Source organism: Zootermopsis nevadensis, unplaced genomic scaffold, assembly GCF_977971745.1.
Source record: "Zootermopsis nevadensis isolate Lab colony 2312 unplaced genomic scaffold, Znev_1.0 Znev_ptg000003l, whole genome shotgun sequence".
In the NCBI taxonomy this organism is placed as follows: Eukaryota; Metazoa; Arthropoda; class Insecta; order Blattodea; family Termopsidae; genus Zootermopsis; species Zootermopsis nevadensis.
Genome location: NW_028259135.1, coordinates 3471195 through 3495598, shown reverse-complemented (window position 1 = coordinate 3495598; position 24404 = coordinate 3471195). Strand labels below are relative to the sequence as shown.

The 24404-nt window shown below is 37.8% G+C and overlaps 2 protein-coding genes across 6 annotated transcripts in view; both read right to left on the bottom strand.

The window, feature by feature from the left end:
* Positions 1–19033, bottom strand: part of LOC110836658 (splicing factor C9orf78) — a 62077-nt gene extending 43044 nt beyond the window's left edge. The window contains exon 1 of one of the 2 annotated variants that reach the window (XM_087339903.1): positions 18924–19033. Coding sequence is in view for 1 of the 2 variants with exons in the window: in XM_087339895.1 (XP_087196021.1) it covers positions 18619–18647 (29 nt within the window). In the remaining variant the exon portion in view is untranslated. Of the gene's footprint in view, positions 1–18618; positions 18710–18923 lie in introns of those variants that run through there. The other variant, XM_087339895.1, reaches the window with a different exon arrangement.
* Positions 19034–20709: 1676 nt separating this feature from the next.
* The window catches only part of LOC110840995 (CCN family member 2), a 230268-nt gene continuing 226573 nt past the window's right edge, over positions 20710–24404 (bottom strand). For all 4 annotated transcript variants that reach the window (XM_087361313.1, XM_087361321.1, XM_087361325.1 and 1 more), the window contains one exon: positions 20710–24040. In XM_087361313.1, coding sequence (XP_087217439.1) covers positions 23492–24040 — 549 coding nt within the window. In that variant the 3' untranslated portion in view covers positions 20710–23491. The remainder of the gene's footprint in view (positions 24041–24404) is intronic.

Genomic DNA, 24404 nt, shown 5'->3' with positions numbered 1-24404 from the left:
TGTTATCTAACAATAACCTCTGTTTATATTGCTGCAACATTGCTAACATTATTACGGCCAGTATCGTGGAAATACAGTGGAATACAATGAGGTGGTCTAGCGGTTAGAACGCTGGCATTGTAATTCTGGGATCTCGGGTTCGATTCCCGGCGGTGCCCGAATATATAACTTGTGTTGGGCAAGGCCGTGGTCTAGGCAACACGGAGTTTTCCTCCGTGGCATCCCAACAATTACTCCATTCACACACAGAAGAAGGCAATGGCAAACCACTTCTGGATCATCTGCGAAGAACGTATATGAACAGGTCCCAGTCCGAGAAAAGGATGGAAGGATCCTGTTCATATGGACCTGTCGTCAGACAGAACACTAAATAATAATAAGATGAGGTGGTCTAGCGGTTAGTACGCTGGCCTTGTAATCCTGGGTTCTCGGGTTTGATTCCCGGCGGTGACCGAATATATAACTTGTGTTGGGCAAGGCCGTGGTCTAGGCAACACGGAGTTTTCCTCCGTGGCATCCCAACAATTACTCCATTCACACACAGAAGAAGGCAATGGCAAACCACTTCTGGATCATCTGCCAAGAACGTATATGAACAGGTCCCAGTCCGAGAAGAGAAAAGGATGGAAGGATCCTGTTCATATGGACCTGTCGTCAGACAGAACACTAAATAATAATAAGATGAGGTGGTCTAGCGGTTAGTACGCTGGCCTTGTAATCCTGGGTTCTCGGGTTAGATTCCCGGCGGTGCCCGAATTTATAACTTGTGTTGGGCAAGGCCGTGGTCTAGGCAACACGGAGTTTTCCTCCGTGGCATCCCAACAATTACTCCATTCACACACAGAAGAAGGCAATGGCAAACCACTTCTGGATCATCTGCCAAGAACGTATATGAACAGGTCCCAGTCCGAGAAAAGGATGGAAGGATCCTGTTCATATGGACCTGTCGTCAGACAGAACACTAAATAATAATAAGATGAGGTGGTCTAGCGGTTAGTACGCTGGCCTTGTAATCCTGGGTTCTCGGGTTTGATTCCCGGCGGTGACCGAATATATAACTTGTGTTGGGCAAGGCCGTGGTCTAGGCAACACGGAGTTTTCCTCCGTGGCATCCCAACAATTACTCCATTCACACACAGAAGAAGGCAATGGCAAACCACTTCTGGATCATCTGCCAAGAACGTATATGAACAGGTCCCAGTCCGAGAAGAGAAAAGGATGGAAGGATCCTGTTCATATGGACCTGTCGTCAGACAGAACACTAAATAATAATAAGATGAGGTGGTCTAGCGGTTAGTACGCTGGCCTTGTAATCCTGGGTTCTCGGGTTAGATTCCCGGCGGTGCCCGAATTTATAACTTGTGTTGGGCAAGGCCGTGGTCTAGGCAACACGGAGTTTTCCTCCGTGGCATCCCAACAATTACTCCATTCACACACAGAAGAAGGCAATGGCAAACCACTTCTGGATCATCTGCCAAGAACGTATATGAACAGGTCCCAGTCCGAGAAAAGGATGGAAGGATCCTGTTCATATGGACCTGTCGTCAGACAGAACACTACAAATAAAAAAATAACAAGGAGATTACGAATGACACTACTTCAGGTACATATCCAAAGTTCCTCCTACCAACCTTCTGAAGGACTTAAATTGCAGAGATGATTATGAATTGGGAGAGACCACAGGGCTCAATCCTTTAAAACCTGAGGAAGAAAACGTTGAGATTTTAATTTATAATTTATTATAATTGTAGTCTCTCTGTAAAGAGAGAAAAAGTAAAGCCAAGTGTCGTAATTTTTTCCTAGAATTTCCCGTTGTATGCAGTCCTTAAAATTGACCAAAAAAAACCCAGAATTTACCGTAGAAGTACAACACTAAAGAAGAACAGCGCCACCGTTATCCGCGTTACAGCAAAGACGGTGTTGGTGAATGGTTTAATCTTTGCTTACTTTACGGTGTTCAGTGTTCAATTTTCATTGCTAGCAGTTTCGTCGTAATGTCTGCAAACGTAAATATTAACCGGAGAGCACAGATTTTCTTAGAATGTCAGCGAGATAACTGAGCACGTTTGAAAAGAACCAGTGACGAAAAATTAAACTATTCTATATGAAATTTATGATTCTGAATGGATCTAGGAAAATTTAAAATTTCTTGCATATCTGGATTCCCTCTCTTCATCTTAATATATTTTTCTCTCCCACCTTACATAATTTGTTCCCTTCGTTATTTATCTTTCTACGTGTTTTTCCTTCTCTATTGCTTACATGTTTTTATTCTCTTTCTGTATGTACCTTAATTTGTCTCACTTCACTTCATCCTCTTCCTTAATCTTTCTCACGTATTTTTCTCTCTTATTTGTTTTGTTCATCGTAATCTCTTTCTCATTAATTCTCTTTCCGTCATATTCCTTGTATTTCGTGAATTATATTTCTTTCCATATTTTTAATTCTCTCTCTGTTGTTCCTTTATTCTCCTCCTTTCGTCATCTTCCCTTTTCAAGCACTTTCTGCCCTATTCTGTAGGTAGCGCGTGGGAGCACTGACGGATCGTTCGTATTTTCACGCCATCAATTACTTGGGAGCTCCGCTCCGTGGTGCAAATGCGTGGCGTTTCGATTGAACCTCACAGCGCATTGCCTGATGGTGCACTGGATTCACAGTCTTATTCGAATCCATCTTAACGCTACTTGGGTAAGAAATTCTATCCTTTGCTGTAAATAGACATGCTTCTACTATCACATAAAACACTTCGGAAAGCCGATAAGTCATCTCTGCTACCGCAAAGAATTCCTGCCCTTACTACATATCTCCGAGACGACAGAGACCTCTTGTATTAGAACTTTTATTTTCAGAGGAAGTTTGTGTCCTTGAATCAATCACCTGGGTTTAAAACTTAAAAGAAAAGTTTGGGAATGTGTAAAAATTCAAATTCCGATAAGTTGTTATGAATTTATATATAGAAACAATAATAAACAAGTAATCAGGAAATATTCTTAAAATATACTTGTCTTTTACGGATCTCTTGTCACCTTTTTATGATCTGTGGTAATAAAATAAGAATTTTACTTGAGGATTATAACTTTATTGGTAATCAGCCCAATATAAGACATAAGTGAAGAATTTAAGGTATAAAATGCTCACTACAATGCTCAAAAGTCTTCGTATCATACCCTGTACTGAGTTAATTCAACATTATTTCTTCTTCCCGAGGAGGTTAATCATTTATTTATTTAACATTCAAAATTTATGGTCTGTGACACAAGCCTTTGTGAGCAGGAATTTATTATAAAGGTATTTGACTTTCTGGGGGAGCATTCCGTATTATTTTAGAGATCCAACTCAGAATCCAGTAATTCCCAGCCACAATGCGATTTATGCGTGATTTTACGATTCTTCCACACATTCAATAAAATTTATAGCCTAGTTTGTTTCTAACTTTAAAATGGTAGCGTGCGATACGAACGAGACAAAGGATGGGAAAAAGTTTATTACTTAGGAAATGGAAATATTAATTAATACCGTAATTCAAATAACTCCTCTTCTCTTTCTTTGAGCGTGGCGGTGGAGTTAGAGCCCGTGCTTTGTAATTATAGCGTTGGTTTGAATTAAAGGGTAACCACCAGGTACACGCAGTGGTAAACCTCACTCGCTCGGTCGGTATAACTCCACTGCCTAATCAGTGCGGAGAGATTACAGTTTGGTCTCGTACACTAAATAAGCTATGGTACACCCAATATAGACCCCTTGCAGTTCGAAGTTAATCTGAATAATATTTAAAAATCGAGTCCAGACTTTAAAACCCAATACTTCACCATTACAAAGATCAATTAGTTCATGCTGTTAAAGCAAATTATCGCCATTTACTCTGAGAATAATATGAAATCTATAATACACTCTTTGAGAAAAATTCAGACTTGGTAAATGTAAATTTTGGTGACAAATATTTTACCACTGTGCCGAGAATTATTAAGAACAGATTGTGTTGTATTATAATCTTCTATTTTCAGTAGCGTTGTGATTATGGTGTTTTTGTATTTGATGATAGTATGGCTTACTCGTATTTAATTTTAAAGTTAGCAAAATTATTGAAATCTTCGTAAAATAATAGATTTTCTATATTAAAAAATAATCTTACTTTGATCGCATAACAATAACATTAATTCAGATCCTGATAAAATAATCAATTTTCAAACAATATGAATGCAAATTATAGTAAAGGGGAATCTATTTCTCTCCCGGAATTCGAAAACTTTAATGTAGCTCAGGAAATTATCTACTTTGCATAATATTGCGCTGAATTCGCGGTCTTAGAATCCGTCGTCAAGTTGATAACTCAACACGGCAATTTTATCAAACTGAACCTTATTAGAATCTTAAAATTCTAACTTGTTTGATTTGCTACATTATGTTAAGCTTGTTAGTATCGAAAGCTTAAATTTCGGGTTCCCACGGTATCGAGTACAAAGTATGTTAACTTCTGACATGCTGGTCAGTACTTTGTAGTTCGAGAAAATGGTAGATTTCTCAGAGGTTCCTACTGCCTCTATCATCACCCTAATAATGGAGGCAACAAGCACTTCTGAAACGTCTATCAACCTACACGGCGCAACTTCGTAGAAGACAGCCATCTTCTATAATGTTTAGTTTTCAGTGAACCAATATTCTTCAGATGGCTGTCTTCTGGGTTTTGCGCTATGTAGTCTGGTCGATGTTAACAAACGTTTCAGAGGTCATACTGCCTCCGTCATCAGGGCGATGAGTATGATAATTTCTGTCTTCTGGGTTGTTGCGCTGTGTAGTCTGGTCGATGTTAACCAACGTTTCAGAGGTCATACTGCCTCCGTCATCAGGGCGATGAGTATGAAGATTTCTGTCTTCTGGGTTGTTGCGCTGTGTAGTCTGGTCGATGTTTACCAACGTTTCGGAGGTCATACTGCCTCCGTCATCAGGGCGATGAGTATGAAGATTTCTGTCTTCTGGGTTGTTGCGCTGTGTAGTCTGGTCGATGTTAACCAACGTTTCAGAGGTCATACTGCCTCCGTCATCAGGGCGAATCATCTACCATACTACACGGCGCAACAACCCAGAAGACAGAAATCTTCATACTCACAGCTGTGAAAACCTCAATTCATACAATATTCTTCAGGTAACGCAAATAATACCATAAACAACTAATATCGATTTTGGTTATTTGCGATTACGCTCGCAGTAAAAGTTGTATCGTGTGATAACTCGTACTTAGCTCCGCCATCTATGCTTATTGTCTGGGATACTTACATCTCCTTCTCCCATTAATTTTATTCGCTCTCTCTCGTCTTTTGTTTTTTGTTTGCTTTATTCCTCACTGTCTCTGTATTCGTCTTATTTTCTTCCCTGACATCCTGAGCTGGTTCACGTTTTTATATACCCTAATTTGTGTCATTGCTAATGAGCGTGTTTTTGTTCAATGCTGCAACAGCATCGATGCAGCTGCCAGCCTTACTGACTGAGAGGATTACTAAACTGTGCAACAGACAGCTCTAGTTACTGCTAGATTTTCTAGGAAATTCTTCTCATATCGAAGGTCCAAATATCTCCTCTAAATAAGACCGGAAGCTCTCTGTTAGTCAATACGAGACATCCTTATAGATAGTTTAGTCACGATAGGTTAGACATGTGAATGATGTGTTAGACACACCTCATTCACATGTCTAACGTATCGTTCCTGCTTGTCTAAGGAAAAAAATACTTGCACAGCTCGTATTAATATCAGTCAGTGTATAGACACAAACTAAAGTTATCAAGTCTTATGCTGTAATAGCAAATTGCGAATGAGAATTTGGGACAATATTAAAAACAAACGAACAGAACCTACCACAACTTCGTTCTTTACCTAAATTTTCATGCTTTTAAAGCGGCTCCGTTGTTTCAGGCGTCTGAATAATATCGGAGAGATACTTTTCAAAGAGAAGTTAATCATCAGATGATTTTAAAATGAGCTTTGGATTCAGGATGCTCCTTGTTCAGATCTCGAGCAGGAGATCGAGTGTTTCGTATTGTTAATCAGTAACTCCATTTAAATGCTTGGATACTACCTTAAAATATGCCACAACCGCACCTTTAACATTAATTTCAGTTCATTAATTATAAATGACTGTATCGTTATACAATACATCATCTTACCAACAAACAACGCCGTTAAATAAACCATATATTAATAAGAAAATAAATGCATTATATTTAAATAAAATAAAATAGCTCCAATGCTATAGGCATGTGTTCGGGAGCAACAGCGTTCAAACCTCGTCAGGGTTACTGACAGTTTCTATAGATTTTCTCAAATCGTGTCTTTAAATAGGCCACGACTGCATTCTTTCAATTCCACACATACAGACAATTCGTGATCATATTACCACATAATTCTTTGCTATACACAATCTTTGCAGTTGAAATGGGATGGTTGGTAAATATTAGTAAAAATATGTCCTGGATCGTGAACCAGGGACCTTGCGAAAGCAAGTCCGGTCCTTTACCATCCACTTTACATTCGTTTTCGTTTCCGGGAACCTAGCAGCAAAATTGTGGGAAGGTACAAACAATAACTGCATTGCGGTGGACCCCGTCATATAATCTAACCATCAAATTTCTCGCCCGAAGCTGGTTTAGGGAGATTACACGGTTAAATTCCTCCCGCCCCAAATGAGGCACAAGGCATGAGGCATGAGGAAGGGGGGGAGACCGCGAGGGAAAGGGGAATTGCACCGAAATAAAAATTGGACACAAACGTAGCAACACTTCCATGAGGGGGAATGGCTGAAACTTATCCACAAATATTGAGCACTTTGCGCAAAACGGTACATTCGTATTTTTGTGTTATATGTTGGTAACATTTATAGGCCTTCTGGCGACAAGAATAATTTTGTGAACACATTTTCTTACACATTCTGTTATTTCGTTAGGGTAATGTTATGTACAAGCCAAAAGTGACATAGAAATTTCTATTTTAGTATCTTTACAACATCCTCTTTCGGTCCGAAAATAATTTCTCTTGACAGGATTTAGAACTAACATCCGGGTACCAAATTTTGTAAAAGTCGATTGAATGACATTGTTGTTATGTTATTAAGGGAGACATGGACAGACGTAGGATGCCAGGGAACTTTATATTAATACGTGTCATTCGAAGTTAAATTATCTTTGAAGTAAATACAGCGTCGTTAAATAATATACTACAGAAGCGAATATGGTAATGAGACGTCATTGCTTTGTATTACTTATTAATCTCAAATGGGAAGTCTGCGTCACCAAGTTTTATCTACAAAATTGACAGATTTAGAATACATTTTGGAATTTCGATTTTACGCTTAAAGACACAGTGTGAATCTCATTTCAGTGAGTATCTGACTAGAACAACCCCTTTTAGGTGTTCATCACACTACTGTGAGCGAAGAACAACCTATGGGCCCCTCCATGACTGCCGTGTTTCCCCCTGTCTTCTCCGCCCCCCTCTGCAGCCGCGGTCGATGTAAACATTCAAAGTGTCCTCCGAAAAGTTCTTGGTCAGACAGGATGTGTGTTTGTGTGTGCCGGCTTTCTTCTGTGTTATGTTAGCCAACTCCCCTTGCCACGGAATCCTCTGAAATTTTGAAAAGAAGTTAGAAGCGGTGGTAGAACATTTCTGAGAGAGGCCAAGGCTTGCAGGGAGCCTGAGTAGAAGTAAAGTTACTACATCTGCCTTTTCAGTACATAATCTACATGTTCATTAGCGAGGTGCGAGGGTATGGATGTGCCTTACTTAGTCAGATAACAAGTCCAATTACAACGAATTTATAAGAAACTTCAGTAGCGTTGACAAAGGTAGACATTCATCTTGCTCAGAATTGTCATAACAAGGACACATTTGTAAGCAAATCGAAATAAATCAGGACGGAACTTTCTAGGTAGACTGACTAACACCCTGGAGGTCCTGTGTTCAGATCTCTGTCAGAAGACCGGTTATCCCGACTAAGAGTTTTCGTGGTCTTCCACAGTACCTCCAGGCAAATTCTAGAGATGTTAGGCCACGACTACTTCTTTATATGTTCATTATAATCCATTATTCTTTAATCATCCTGCAACGGTGTTAATAAATAAATAAAGAAGGAAATCAAAAATAACCGAACTTGAAACGAACATGTGAAATACTGATAAAAAGGGCTTCAAAAATTATATCAATTTTTGGATCGACAAAGTAAAATTTCATTCGCTAGCTTGGAGCACTTAATAAAATTACCTTTCTTATTTGTGAGTATACACAAGAGTTTAACGATTTCTTTGTCAAATTATTTCCAAGAACCTTACGGCAATCATTTACTCGACAATGGGAACAGAAAGTATATTAAAATATATCAGATCTAAAACTTCTTGACGATGGTGAAGAGTCAATTGAATAAAAATTTTCTTGGATATTATCCATCGTCTAGTAAATATAAAACGTAAAACGATCCCTATCTCCGGAGATAGGGATTAGCTCTATCTAGTGGGCCCAACTGTGTAGGAACCTGAAGACGGAGATAGAGTCCCATCTCCGAAACGTCGTTTTACGTTTTATATTTACTAGACGATGGATAATATCCAAGAAAGGTCCGGAGATAGGGATTAGCTCTATCTAGTGGGCCCAACTGTGTAGGAACCTGAAGACGGAGATAGAGTCCCATCTCCGAAACGTCGTTTTTACGTTTTATATTTACTAGACGATGGATAATATCCAAGAAAATTTTTATTCAATATTAAAATATTTTTAACAAAAATTTACCAATTTTATTTTAAGTTTAAGAAGCTTTTACATAGTTTGATAATCACAAATAACTTGTGTAATTGATAATAATGAATGCTAAATATTATTTGTTTGTGTTTTTGTTATGGGTTGTGACGCTGTGTGGACTCTTCGGCAGATACTGTCGCTTTGTAGAAACGTAGGCTTACTCACCCCTCTTCAGCAATATTCACGCCGTTAAAAATTAAAATATCAAATAAATTTCACACGTTGCTTCTCCTCAATTACTTTTACACAATCCGATCTTAATAGCATTAAGGCAACATGTACAAAGGTTATCGCCATGTTATTTTCACATAACAACATATTTTAATATTTGATTTAATGAAGTAATAAATGACAGTAGCGTAATAGCCCGACATATGGACTCATATATAGAAATAAACAAAGCGCTTGATTTACATTACGTAGTTACGGCTGGCGTATGTGTGAAATAGCGTGATGGTGATGGCTATTTCAACAAAAAAAGATAATAGAGTTTATGATAAGCTATACATATGTATAAGTGGACGGTACTGTATATGCAGTGTAGTTGGGTCGACTTCAATCTGATGAAACCAATCAAGAGCAGATTTGTATCAGTAATAAAATGAACACAGTCACGCAAAGTGTAATGGTTCGTGCACTGTGTATTTCAGGCCGCCTAATTCTGTTATATCGATTTTCAGTGCTGAACTTATTTAAAATTGAAAGGGCCGCACAGTTTTGGTCGTCAACGTGCTGGAAGATTGTCAATCCAGCAGAGCAGTTTGGCGCCTGCCATCGTCCAAGTGCAACGTGGAACATCCATCCAGACAAGAAGCCAACATTGACAGGCCAGCAAAGTAAAAGTGAATTGTAAAAAAAAATTGTAAAAAATTGTAATTGAGTTTTAAATTTATTAATATAATTTTACACCTGATGATGGTTTAATAAAACCGAAACATGTTGTAAATGTTCCAATTGTAAATCGATTATTCGATATGGAACACAGAATGATATTTTAATTATTTTAATTATCTTATTTTAAATACATTGTGATTTGACGGAAAAACCAAATAATTAATTTTAATTTAGCAAAGTAAAAATTAACAAATCGTCTACCTGATTAACAAACAACTAGAGACCAAATATTTGAGCCGGGGATAATTAATTATAAAACAAACTTGTGACATCCAATTTTTTTATATTTTAATAAAGTGTCCAGAAGGGTTTAATAACGTGTAGCAAGGTAGAACAGGCGTCTCGTACTTTATGTTAAATTATGACACCGGAATAAGCAGATGACTGTATAAACCGAAAGATTTTCTTGGCAAGTGCATGACTACGGTCGGGACGACTGGGGCAAAGCCTCAGTGGGGCGTGACGCTGACCACTCTCCCCATGTAACGCCGAGATAAAGAATGAGTACGAGCTATTATCGCCTCTTCCCCCAAGTATCACAAGTTCAGACAGAGGAAGACGACGAATACGAAGGCACTGACAATCGCATTACTTCGGTATGTTATGTTCTTAATTACGTAATTGTATCTTATGTCATAAAGCAGTTGTTTTATTTATTCACATTGTCGATCTAGCAACAACCACTTCACACATTTCCCCTTGTTCTACTTTAAATTGAAGCTCTCTGCTTTAAAGTCAAGTTGTATTCCTGTTCATTCAATCACAGCAGCTGATAGGTGGTTCCACTGACGCCAGTACGTGCCTCTGCACGTTTAACAAATCCACAGATACTACCGGGTGTACACTAAAGTAGATTTACATTCATGTTCTCTTTCTGAACACTAAGAGCGAAATAACAAAAAAGACTGTTACCAGATTGGATACTGACCTTGATGTTAACCTCAGAACTTTTCTGAAATCACACAAACAGACATCTTCAGCTGCATTTGAATCACGTTATGCAGAGCATTCCCTACGAAGTATCGGAATCTTTCCTGAATTATTGACAGTGTGATCAGAATTGCCTGGTCCTCCAGGTTGGGGGTTGGGTGTAGGGCTAACAACCTTTCACCTTTAAAAAAAATATGTGTTACGAAAAAATCAACCAAGCCTCGGATCAGGACGGACTCTTTGGCACGACCACGGCAATTGAAAAAGGACATGAGATTTGGTACCTGGAACATTAGGAGCCTCTATAGGGCTGGGGCACTGAAATCAGTGTGTAGGGAATTAGGGAATTATAAGTTAGACTTAGTGGCAGTGCAGGAAGTGCGATGGGAGGGGGAGGGCACGATCCCAGTGGACAATTTTACATTTTTCTATGGAAAGGGGAATGACAATCATCAGCTAGGGACGGGTTTTTTTGTTCATAGCAGAATTAGGGCAGCAGTTAAGAGAGTAGAATTTGTTAGTGACAGGTTGTCTTACGTAATTTTGGAAGGACGTTGGTGCGACATCATTGTCCTTAATGTTCATGCCCCAACTGAAGACAAAAGCGATGATATCAAGGATAGCTTTTATGAAGAATTGGAATCAGTATTTGATACATTTGGCAAGTATCACATGAAAATTCTGCTAGGAGATTTCAATGCAAAAATTGGGAGGGAGGATGTCTTCAAACCCACAATAGGCAGCGAGAGTCTCCATGCACTTAGTAATGATAATGGCGTCAGAGCAGTGACCTTCGCTACGTCAAAAGATTTAATTGTAAAAAGTACAAAATTTCCACACCGTGATGTTCATAAATACACTTGGACTTCTCCAGATGGCAGAACACACAATCAAATAGATCATGTTTTAGTAGATAAGAGAAGGCAGACAAATGTAATTGATGTGAGATCATTCAGAGGAGCAGATTGCGACACTGATCATTATCTGGTGGTAGCAAAAGTGAGGGAGCGGCTTTCAGTAAGTAGACGAACTAAACAAAATTTTGACACAGAAAGATTTGATTTGAAAAAATTAAGTGAGGGAGAGGCAAAGGAACAATATCAAGTTGAAATTTCGAATAGGTTTCAAATTTTAGAGACAAATGAGGATAATGAAAGTGTGGACATCAACAGGGAGTGGGAAAATGTCAGAAACTGCATCAAAATTTCAGCAAAAGAGAAACTAGGATACTACAGGAGAAAGCAAAATAAACCGTGGTTTGATGAAGAATGTTCAAAATTAATAGATCGAAGGAAGCAAACAAAATTTCAATGGTTGCAGAACCCAAACAAAACAAATGCGGATAATCTATGTAACGTGAGACGTGAGGCTAGTAGAACCTTTAGGACTAAGAAAAGGGAATACCTGAAGGGCAAAATTGCTGAACTTGAGACAAATAATAAGGAAAAAAACATCAGAGACCTGTACAGAGGCATTAATAACTTTAAGAAAGGATATCAACCCCAGACTAATTTGGTAAAGGATGATAGTGGCAATTTGCTTGCAGATCCAATAAAAATTGTGAATAGGTGGAAAAATTTCTTTAGCGAGCTCTTAAATGTTCATAATACTGGTGATATTAGACAGATTAAAATGCATACAGCTGAACTGTTGGTGCCAGAACCTAGCTTAGATGAAGTGGAACTAGCCATTGGGAAGTTGAAAAGTTATAAATCTCCAGGAATTGATCAGATTCCGGCCGAATTAATTAAAGCAGGTGGCAAAGGGTTGCATATGAGGATCCATAAGCTTATTCAGTTAATTTGGGATAAGGAAGAGATGCCACATCAATGGAAGGAATCCATAATTATTCCTATTTATAAGAAGGGGGACAAGACTGAGTGTGGTAATTACCGAGGAATATCGCTGCTATCAACCTCATACAAAATTCTATCCAACATTCTTTTGGCAAGATTAACCCCATATGCGAATGAAACTATTGGGGATCATCAGTGTGGGTTCAGACGAAACAGATCAACGATTGATCAGATCTTTTGCATTCGTCAGATACTAGAGAAAAAATGGGAGTTCGGTGGGACTGTACATCAGTTATTTATAGATTTCAAAAAAGCCTATGACTCTGTGAAGAGAGAAGTGCTATATAATATTCTTATTGAATTTGGTATACCAAAGAAGCTAGTGGGTCTAATAAAAATGTGCTTAAATGAAACCTGCAGCAAAATTCGAGTAGGTAAATATGTATCTGAGACATTCCTCATCAAGAACGGTCTAAAACAAGGAGATGCTTTGTCTCCCTTGCTCTTTAACTTTGCGCTAGAATACGCCATCAGGAAGGTCCAAGGTAGGCAGGAGGGTTTGCAATTGAACGGGACACATCAGCTATTGGCATATGCTGATGATGTTAATTTATTGGGGGACGATATAAATACAATAAAGAGGAACGCAGAAGTTTTACTAGAGGCTGGTAGACAAGTGGGGCTGGAAGTAAATTCAGAAAAAACTAAGTACATGTTAGTATCTCGTCATCAGAAGACAGGCGGGCAAAATTATCTTAGGGTAGCTAATAAATCCTTTGAAAGGGTTACAAAGTTCAAATATTTGGGAACAACAATAACAAATCAAAATGATACTTGTGAGGAAGTTAGGAGGAGACTAAATTCCGGAAATGCTTGCTACTTCTCAGTCCAAAATATTTTGTCTTCCCGTCTGATTTCTAAGAACCTGAAAATTAAAGTATACAAAACAATAATCTTGCCTGTTGTTTTGTATGGGTGCGAAACATGGTCTCTCACTCAGAGGGAGGAACACAGATTGCAGGTGTTTGAGAATCGGGTGTTGAGGAGGATATTTGGGCCTAAGAGGGAAGACGATGGGGCGTGGAGAAAACTGCACAATGACGAGCTTAAAAATCTGTACTGCTCCCCCAGTATTGTGAGGGTGATTAAGTCGAGAAGAGTGAGATGGGCGGGACATGTAGCGCGCATGGATGGGACAAGAGGTGTGCACCGGGTACTGGTTGGGAAACCTGAAGGGAAGAGACCGCTGGGGAGACCTAGACGTAGATGGGAGGATAATCTCAGGCGGGATCTATGGGAGATAGGAGTTGAAGGAAACTGGATTTTGTTGGCCCAGGACAGGGTCCGGTGGAGGGCTTTGGTTAATTCGGTGATGAACCTTCGGGTTCGGTAAGCCATCTAGTTAGTTAGTTAGTTAGTGATCAGAATTGAATTAGACCACAATAGGCTTATTAAGTTTAGTATTAAACAGATAATCAAATAAGAATAATCTAAATTATAGGCCTATATAATTACAGACTTCGTTTCACGTTCAAAATAAATGTAAAATAGGCCCAGTGGTGAATGGGGTTTGAGGACGCATGTAATTGGATGCACTTTTCATTATTATTTATTTAGTGTTCTGTCTGACGACAGGTCCATATGAACAGGATCCTTCCATCCTTTTCTCGGACTGGGACCCGTTCATATACGTTCTTGGCAGATGATCCAGAAGTGGTTTGCCATTGCCTTCTTCTGTGTGTGAATGGAGTAATTGTTGGGATGCCACGGAGAAACCGGGGAAGCCCCCGGAGGAAAACTCCGTGTTGCCTAGACCACGACCTTGTAAAGACATGTTAATACCCGGGGAAAGATAATAAGATAATATTAAGAAAATATTGTCCGGCTCTTCTGAACGCAGTAATCAACCTTTGGGTTGCATAAAAAAGGGTTTCTTACTGGAACATTACAGATTGCATTAGACGCATGGAGTTTCGTCTTATTTTCTTATAAGATGTATGTTTTATTGGCGACTAGACATAAACACGAACAAGGCATAAGATATTACAAGTAGGAAGTCAAGTTCACGCTGAGTCGACTATTGTAATAAGCAAGTTGCGAAACTCTGAATATCATTCGTAAGAAATAATCTACGTTTCCAGTTAACGAAAGGAGAGTAGCAGTGAAACGTTTTGGCGTTAATGTAACCTGTCTTTTTAAATATAAAACTTCTTATATAATGTTAAATTGGTTAAGAAATTCTCCACATTTTATAAAATCCGAAGATTTATTATCGTGTTTATAAAAAACGGCGCTGGAACCAATTTTGAGCCAGTTTATTCAAATCCAAAAAAATTCATACCCTTTCTCCAAAACCTATTTTAATAAGGTACATCTATTTGATCCTAGTTATTCTAAATTGTCTCTGTCGTTCAGGATTTCTGTCTAAAATTTTGAACTCATCAAGCTCCGATAGGTTAGTGCATTAAAGTACACCGCTCGCTAACACGTCATTTTCAATTCACTATTCATAACCGCCGTCACATTTAATGGCATATAAACTTCACAGCTGTTGAAACACAGTTAAATAAACTAGTAGAGATGAAGATATAAACTGTTAAATTACTAATATTTCGCCTAGGATATAAATTATGAAACGCACTGTGACCTTAAGTCCTATATCTGTTGGAAATAATACAGTCTCTCAAAGTCTAGTGAGGGTTTTAATAACGTGCAGCCGGGTAAAGTATGAGACTCGTATTTTTTTGTTAAACGTGCCCCAAGTAAGCAGCAGAACTTTATGAACCAAAAGAGTTTCTTGGCAGGTTGCATCGATCAGAATTGCCCATACTTCGTGGAGATCTGTGAGAGAGTAGCTCAGAACCACTGTTATAATCATAAAAACAACAAATAATATTAATACTAAATAAATACATAAATAAAGACTCTTAGAATTTGTAAGCTACAACCACACATTTATTTCTGTGTAATACAGCAGAAAAGATGTTCATGCTTCTTGTAATATTTGTAAATAAAAATGTTTATTAAGGACCAATTTAAAATTTCCCAAACTTAACAAGGAAATTGAAAGCGAAAGAATCGAGATGGCTGTCTTCTAGGTTTTTCTTCCGCGTGGTAAGCCATTTTGAGACAAGTTTTTTTTAAAATATAAAAAATATAGTCTCAAAATGGCTTACGACTCTGATGATGGAGGCAGCAAGTATCTCTGAAACGTCTGTCAATTTACATGAGACTACACGACAGTACAACCCAGAAGACAGTCTGCTTCATATTCGGGCCGTGATAACCTGATATCTAAAGAACCTGAACGATGTTAAAAAGATAGAAACAGTCAAAGAAATGGGAAATGTAAAAGAGAGCACATAAGTTAGCAAAAACAAAAGAAAACGATAAGGGGAAATAGTGAAAGAAAAGAATCAGTTAGGGAGATGCAATGTGAGCAGGTGTCCGCGTTCATTTGACACGATGTGAACGATTCCAAATTGCGTATTGCGTTTGAAACCTGGATCTGAGGCCAATTCTAATACATTTTCCACTGTAGCAGAATTCTAAGGTGTGACAAATTACCTTTGACACGGTGTCCGGTCCACACCTCCCTTCAAGGCTTCCAGAACTGCCGAGTAACAAGGCAAGGGATTATTGCTAGCTAATTTATGATTCCGTCCGTAATAAGGAAACATTCTGGTTGTCCACGAAGTTCAGCTACGAGACAGAATAATTAACACAAGTACTTGAGAGGTTTCGGTAGCGCTAAAATTATTATTTGCCTAATTGAGAGACATCTGCCTAGATTATGGAGTAGTACTCATCAAAACTAATTGACAATATAACAACGCATCCTTTAAATAAAAGGTGAAAAAGACTATAACAACATAATTTATCGTTGCATCCTTCAAAGCTGATGGTACATACATACATGAATCACCCTGATGACTGAGGCAGTATGACCTCTTAAACGTTGGTAAACATCGACCAGACTACACAGCGCAACAACCCAGAAGACAGAAATCTTCATACTCATCGCCCTGATGACGGAGGCAGTAGGACCTCCGAAACGTTGGTAAACATCTACCAGACTACACAGCGCAACAACCCAGAAGACAGAAATCTTCATACTCATCGCCCTGATGACGGAGGCAGTATGACCTCTGAAACGTTGGTTAACATCGACCAGACTACACGGCGCAACAACCCAGAAGACAGAAATCTTCATACTCATCGCCCTGATGACGGAGGCAGTATGACCTCTGAAACGTTGGTTAACATCGACCAGACTACACAGCGCAACAACCCAGAAGACAGAAATCTTCATACTCATCGCCCTGATGATGGAGGCAGTATGACCTCTGAAACGTTGGTAAACATCGACCAGACTACACAGCGCAACCCAGAAGACAGAAATCTTCATACTCATCGCCCTGATGACGGAGGCAGTATGACCTCTGAAACGTTGGTTAACATCTACCAGACTACACAGCGCAACAACCCAGAAGACAGAAATCTTCATACTCATCGCCCTGATGACGGAGGCAGTATGACCTCTGAAACGTTGGTTAACATCGACCAGACTACACGGCGCAACAACCCAGAAGACAGAAATCTTCATACTCACCGCTGTGAAAACCTCAAATCCTACGAAATAAACCATTTTTTAAGAGTCGTGTTGCACTGCCGATCCACAGGGAAACAACATTGACATACTGGCTATGGGCCGTGACCTTATAATGGCAGGCCACTCGATCCAACACCATTATATCCTGCATCCCAAGTAGAAACAGATGAATGAAGGAGAGGGTATCAGTGTAACCGGTACAGTCTGCTGAAAAATGCACTGCACTGTTTGATACCGGGGCTTAGTAGTTACCAAGTAACCGGAAAATTGAGAAAGTTTTCACTGGAGTGTATTCAGTCTTGCATGGATGATGCGAAAAGTTAAGGCTGTCTGTGTCAAGTTTATAATCTGTGCCTAAAGTCTTTGTTCTTAATCTACCCTTATCACAAGGATGAGCGGGTAAAGCCTGGGAACCTTCTTTCCACCAGAAATATTGTCAATTCTCTCCTCCCCCTTTCCCCCACACTCTCATCGTTTCTCGTCTTCAACAATCCTTCTTTACTGTTTCTACTGTCAGTGACTCACGTTTTTTAAGATTTGAAATTCCGTTCACGTATGAAGTGCTATGATTTAGCTATAAAAATGACAGAATTGGACGTTCTGGTCTTGGTGGAATTAGTTTATTCTATGTGTTACATAGTTAAAAGTCAAAACTTAAAGGTGGTGTCACGAAATCCTATAGTCCTCGTACACAGCGTGATTTTTGTTTCAAAATGTCGAGGACGAATGTGTTTTTGCCAATATATTTGTCATAGTTCCCCCATAAAATATCACACAGTCATACATGGACCCAATCTACAACTGCCATCACGGAGTAGGTGTTAACTTTTACGAACGTATATCAAATCTAAAACTTCTTGACGATGGTGAAGAGTTAATTGAATAAAAATTTTCTTGGATATTATCCATCGTCTAGTAAATATAAAACGTAAAACGACGTTTCGGAGATGGATAATATCCAAGAAAATTTTTATTCAATTTACGAACGTAGTTTTTCTAAACTCTTCTGAAACGGATATAACGAAGAAATCATATTTCCGTTCCGTCAGTTAACGATTCATATAGCACAGACCCATACCACGTACTTTAACCACATAATGTATTTATGAGATTCGTATTATTCTCAGCAGGTATAAAAACAACTATTATTTACTTAAACAAAATTAACCAGTTGCTTTTATAAGGCAGGTGTGTTGTGTTTCCTCTGAGTTAAGAACTGAACTAATGCATGCTTAAAATTGCTATTTAAAGTCGATCTGATGATCCCGTTCATTTATTTATACTATTCGTGCATCTCCGAACAAATTTGTTAATCCTTGTGCGTTATATATGAATAGGTTTTTAGATTAAGTTAGGTTATGTCACATTAGGCTACTTGTAGTCAGTGTGGGATGTCGTCTTTAAAGTGTTCTTATTACGATTAAATTCTACAGAGTCTACTACACCAAGGACTCTTAATTAAATGTTATTTATTTAATGTTACTTTAGTTAGACACCGGAAAATATTGACTAAGTTGTTAAATCCGGGACAGTTTTTCGATCTAAAAATGTAATAGGTAGTGGTAAAGTTTGATTACTAAAAATAATATTTATATTTTTTAACTTACATTTGTTGTGACCTGTCACCTTGCTCCATCTTCTATAGTAATGATATAATAAAATATAAACTGATGCACGTCTCAGGGGAAAAAAATGTCAGTAGTCTAAAGTTCTAGAAAGAACATTTGTCGGTACACAATATAATCACGCGAGAACAAATAAAATAAACTTAATAAGTTATCATCGTTCTGTATTAATTCCACTCGCACTGAATACAACAAAATGATAATGACCACTTTAACTGTACCTGCGAACAACATCGCTGATCCATGAACGATTTCCACATTTACATGCTAGTATTTTTGATTCTTACTTGTTTTCAGATCCAGTGGGTTCAGTTCAATTAGACATGGCCGCTGAAAACATGATGCACCGTACGTAGTTAACAGATGTAGAGAATTAAACTGGTGTGTCTGTTCGTTCAGTTACTACATTTCTCCTCAGCAAATTCACTGCGCATTGAATTTCAACTCCTTTTAATCTTCCCCTCATTTCCCCTCACGCGCTGCTCAGCGGTCATGTCTAAGAAATCGAACGGTACGTACGAGAGTGAAAGGAATCAACTGGAATCAACTGGTACACTATGAAATTAAACCTTTCTATGTTAGATGCAGGGCGATAGTGAAAGTTTGTTATGTTATGAATCTTTTCGTATTGTCCAAAAGATTACAGGGGTTTTAAAACAGTTGTCCACGATATATACTGCGTTAAAATATTACACGAGAAATCAAAATTATTATAATATACCCATTTTTAATTCTATCAAAACTATAGATAGAATATGATAACATTATGGCTGGTTGCTTTTAAAGTAATTACGCTTAAAAATAGTATTAAAATATATTAAAATTGTCCGTCAATCACAATAAAGTAATATAAGATAATTAAAAGGTTAAAATATTATCCTTTGTTCCGTATCGAGTACTCGATTTACATATGGAACATTCTCGACATGTTTCGGCTTTCATAGAGCCGTCATCAGGTGTATGTTATAAACTCTTAATTCAATTACTAATTTTTAATTTTCGTATCATTTCTTCATTTTTCACATTGTATCAACATTTGTTGTTGTATTATATATCATTGATACAATCGTATTGTCGGAATGATGTTAATGCTGCGTATATTGGTCAGAGAAGTAATATCGAAGTTGTAAGAGGAGAGATCAGAAGTACATCGTATCGGAGCGAGGTTGGTTATTGAATATTTAATATATTTTAATACTATTTTTAAATAAAATCACAATATGACGCACCTACAATATCTTGTAATTACGCTGTTCAGTCGGTAAATTGGCTTGTTCCAGACAGTCAAACAGCAAAGATAATGATAAATTTTGAAGTAAAGAATAGGGAACCGTATTGTACGCACAAAGTAATAAAATATATTTGGTCTAAAGTAAAATAGCTGAAGGGCGTAATGTTGACGCTGTTACACACAAACAGACAGCTACATTTATACACTAACAAACAAAATTAGAATTTAGTATCCTATATTCATTTGATACTCCCTTCTGGCATTAGCTCTCGATATGAAAACGTGTCTCGTCTGTAACACTGTCTATAGAAATTATTATATTATTTGAAAATCCCCCGATTACAGCCCCTAGAACTACATTGTTTGACCTACGTTGGTATATTCATTAGAAAAACGGAAAATTAAGTATATTATGTATATGAATTATAGATATTAAATAATTACCTATAACGTATACCACAATAATTCCTGAAAAGCTAACAGCCAGCTACTTAAAAGATTCGCACTATCTCAAAATCCGAAATTTCATTACATATTCGATCCACTTTACGTTCTGACATCCTCGAAGATTCTAGGAGAATGAGATGTAATATGCATAGAGAAGATGTGATATAAATATAAAATTGTTATTGTAAAACCTTTTACTTATTTTAGGTCTGTACGAAAGACAATATAAATATGCGGTGTGATGATTAAAGTCATCAAGAGAATGTCAAATGACCTGCTTCTTTGTGAATAAGCCATTGGATTTAATAAAAGTATCCATACATTGAAGTTCAGGTAGAATAATGGACGGAAATATTTAGGATTATCCAACATACAGGAGGAAATAATAACATAAATCAGTTTATACTGATGTTTATTCGACGAATTATTTTTCCAAAGGCATTAATTCTATCCACTATTTGTCTAATGTACTATATTTAATACACAAAATATTTTATGTTAATAAGTCGCACAGCAGACATTCTTACGATCAATATATTTTTATCATCAATCATAATTAATCATTCATTTCCACAGAAAATACACGAAACAATTATACGATTTTAAATGTCGTGTTTCAATATTTTATCACAATGAAATTCTGAATATGTCTGTTTTAACATCGCTAAGATAAATGCAACTACTGATTGAATTTTTGTGAATAATTCTCTCTTCGTTTACTAATATATTTATTTCTCAAACATTTGGTCCTCGTAGAAGGCCGACAAGTAAGGTCACCTGTTGGCGTCACTGCGCACAAAACATCACAGTAAATTAAGGTAAGTTCCATATTCTTCATGTATCGTTGCTAGAAAACCTTCGAATCGATTGTCAATTTTCTTACGCTTTCCAAAGTCGACCTTTTTTAAATCACACTTCTATACAGTAATTTCCACATTAAGTGCAAAAGAATTTTGCTGAACACTATAGGCCTATTATTTTTTTACTAGACATATCTATGTTATATTTATACGTATGTGTTATACAAATAATAACTTGTGGAGATACTGCGACAGTATGTTTTGTAACCATCTTGACAAAATAAATCGTGGTATTGTTCTGTCTTCATACAGGTGTTATTATGAGACTGTACTTCACAAAGATTATTTTATTATCAGACGCTATATTATTTATTTTAAATTAACTTTTGGGCCGTAGGTATCGAATCCGCATAAACGTCTGTCAAAATTTTATTAATTTCTGATAGAACAATACAGCAAAGTTAATCAAAATATATAATATAATTCAGGTCTATACACAAACTTTATTTACAGATGTTAAAATTTAAAATTTGCGCTATTCATCGTTATATATCATTATATATTTTGATTATAAAACACAAACATGACGCATTTAAACCTTAAAAACAGCAAAGTTAGCTAACAGAGTTCACTATCCCCATATAACAAAATCAGTGTTATTAAAAGCTTTCCAAAGATAGGTTACAGATTGGAAGAGGAGGGTTTATGTTAACCTTTTTAGCCCGGCTAACACTTTGAAAAAATAATTTCTACTTTCGTAGTTCAGCGGTACTCCATACTCTGGAACACAGCGGGACCAATAAGGTAAAATGCATTGTCAGTCAGCTCCAACCTGCCAAGCTGGAGCTGGAGTTGGTGTTACAGTTTCTCCACAAGTTTTTCACTTCAACGTAATTACATTTTAAATAAAGCATTACATTGGGGAAATCCGATTTTTCAAATTATTTCATCGGTTCATTGATTAGAACATATCTCGATTTTATCTGTCAATTTATAAAAGAATCATTTGAAATATTAAAACAGTCTATCCATTTTGAGACTTAATATGGCTTCAATTTTTTTTTTAAAAAATTTGTGTATATAAGGCGTTACTTTATTTTTGTTAATCAGGAGGTAAATTCAAGAATCTCATTGCACATTTAAAAATGTTTCACTAAATATCAGACGTAATATACCAAGTCTAGCAGATAAATACTTTCGCGTATTCAAAAGTATTTGTTTCTTGCTCAGTGTCTCCATGGTTACTTAATAAATGTATATCAAAAGCAAGCTCGTTGCCATAGTAACCACAGCGCGTCTCTCTAAGCGGGATTAAACTGTCATCCGAACTATCATATATTAATAGTAGAAGATTTGCCTAAGTGGATTCTCCCATTGTCATACAAGTACTGAATTAAACAATGCACGTGACAGAAAAATATCCAAGCTGCCATACCAAAAATGTAGGGCAGGGCAGGCCCGACAAGCGAGGTCCTCTTCACACTCTGACAGAAAGCTACTTAACAAGACAAAATTCGAAATAGCTTGCCCTTTATAAGGGAAGGAAAAGATATGTAATTCCATTGTCTTTCGGTGTATGAACTGTATCCATGATTAATATAAAAATTGTAAACCCTTTTATTCAGTTCATCTCTCTGGTGATGCATGACGGTCTGCGGAGGAAATCACAAAGTGAGAAATTTCTGTTCGCCTTCAAGATTATTAAATTCTTATGTGATTATAATTTACAAGTGAAATTTTGACTTGATTTACAGACAAACTTATTCTCTTCCGTGTAATACGTAATAAAATATGGCTTTAGATTCAGCCATTAACTGTCTTCAAAATGTTAACAGTTACCCCGAAGTAACATTTGTATAAAATATGACAAATGTTAGGGGATTTATGCTACTTTTTTGGATTGCGTATTGGAAACAATACAACAACAAGAATGCTGTGATGACAGAAAGAGAAAACCCATTATGGAAATGGGTTACGGAAACTTATGTGTCGTAGAGAGCTACTTGAATGCATTACAAGTGCCTACAAAACTAACAAATTTGAACAGCCATACGACAACTGAGGCGAGATGGGTGAGGCTTGTGACAAGCATGGGATATATGACAAATACATATACTTTACTAAATGCGGAAAATGTTATAAATATACGGGGGAAAAAAAAAATCTGCCCCCAAAAATACAAGACTGGTGTCTGGTTCAATAGAAATACGACTAGAGATTGTAGTCAAATATGAGGGTTGACGTTCCCTGACAAAAAATTATGGATTTCCTTTCGGGACCCTCACAATCTCCTGACCTCACCATGCTTCCTGACACCATACAGCATCACTGAGCGTCAAGCCTTGTTTCTGTTGCTATCACAAGGGCTGTGCGCGCTTTAGGGGGCCGCAGTTCTGTGAACTCTGTGCAGAATCACCTCACCTTCCCCATTCGTGGGTCTTGCAGTAGCCAGAGATATCTCCTGCTCGGGGAGTGTTACCTCCTCACTGCACGATCCCGCGCAGTGGCACTTCAAAATCCACTGAACGCCAAAGAAAACTTTACGGTACATCCTCAAGCCTTCAGGACCCTGGTGCTGTCGGAATTCCAGGCTCCGTCCGGAGTCCCCATCCCTCCATGGTGGCCTTCTCGCTGGTTCGCGGTCGTAGTAAAAGTAGCGGTAATGTTCTTCCTTGTCTACCTCCGGCCACCAAAGGTCTGTCCCTGGTTCAACCAGATCCAGAAGTATGTCTCTCTCGTCTTCAGTAGCGCTGCCAGTCTCGCAGTGGAACTCAACTTTGATCGTGGTGCTGAGCTGCGGTTTGCAGCATACTCTGGGGCAGCTGCCGCAGAATTTGGGGCGGTACCTCTTCCTACTTCGACAGGGTCCAAACCGCAACCTCACGGGACCTGTCACTCTCTGCGTGGCCTTACATTCGTGACCCTTCTGGAAGGAAATGTTTGCTTAGTTAGCTCCGACAATTGTTAATTTCATTACAAAACAGACGGAGCACACACGAGGGAGAAGTCCGTATTCTAAATTTAGCGCAGTGGAGACTCGTGAAACATTTTGCAAGGATTCTTACGCAAATGGAATGATACATTATATACTAATAAATAAAAGACAAATACTTCTGAAATTATGGCAACCACACGTTATCATTGATCTTACAGGCAGAACTGGACACGATTCTGTTGATAACCGGAATAAATACATAAGAACTATCTTTGTAGTATTGATATAATTTTTTTATTTAATTTTTTAGCTTGTTGCACAGGAATTACAGAGAACGGAAATAGCTCGCCAAAGG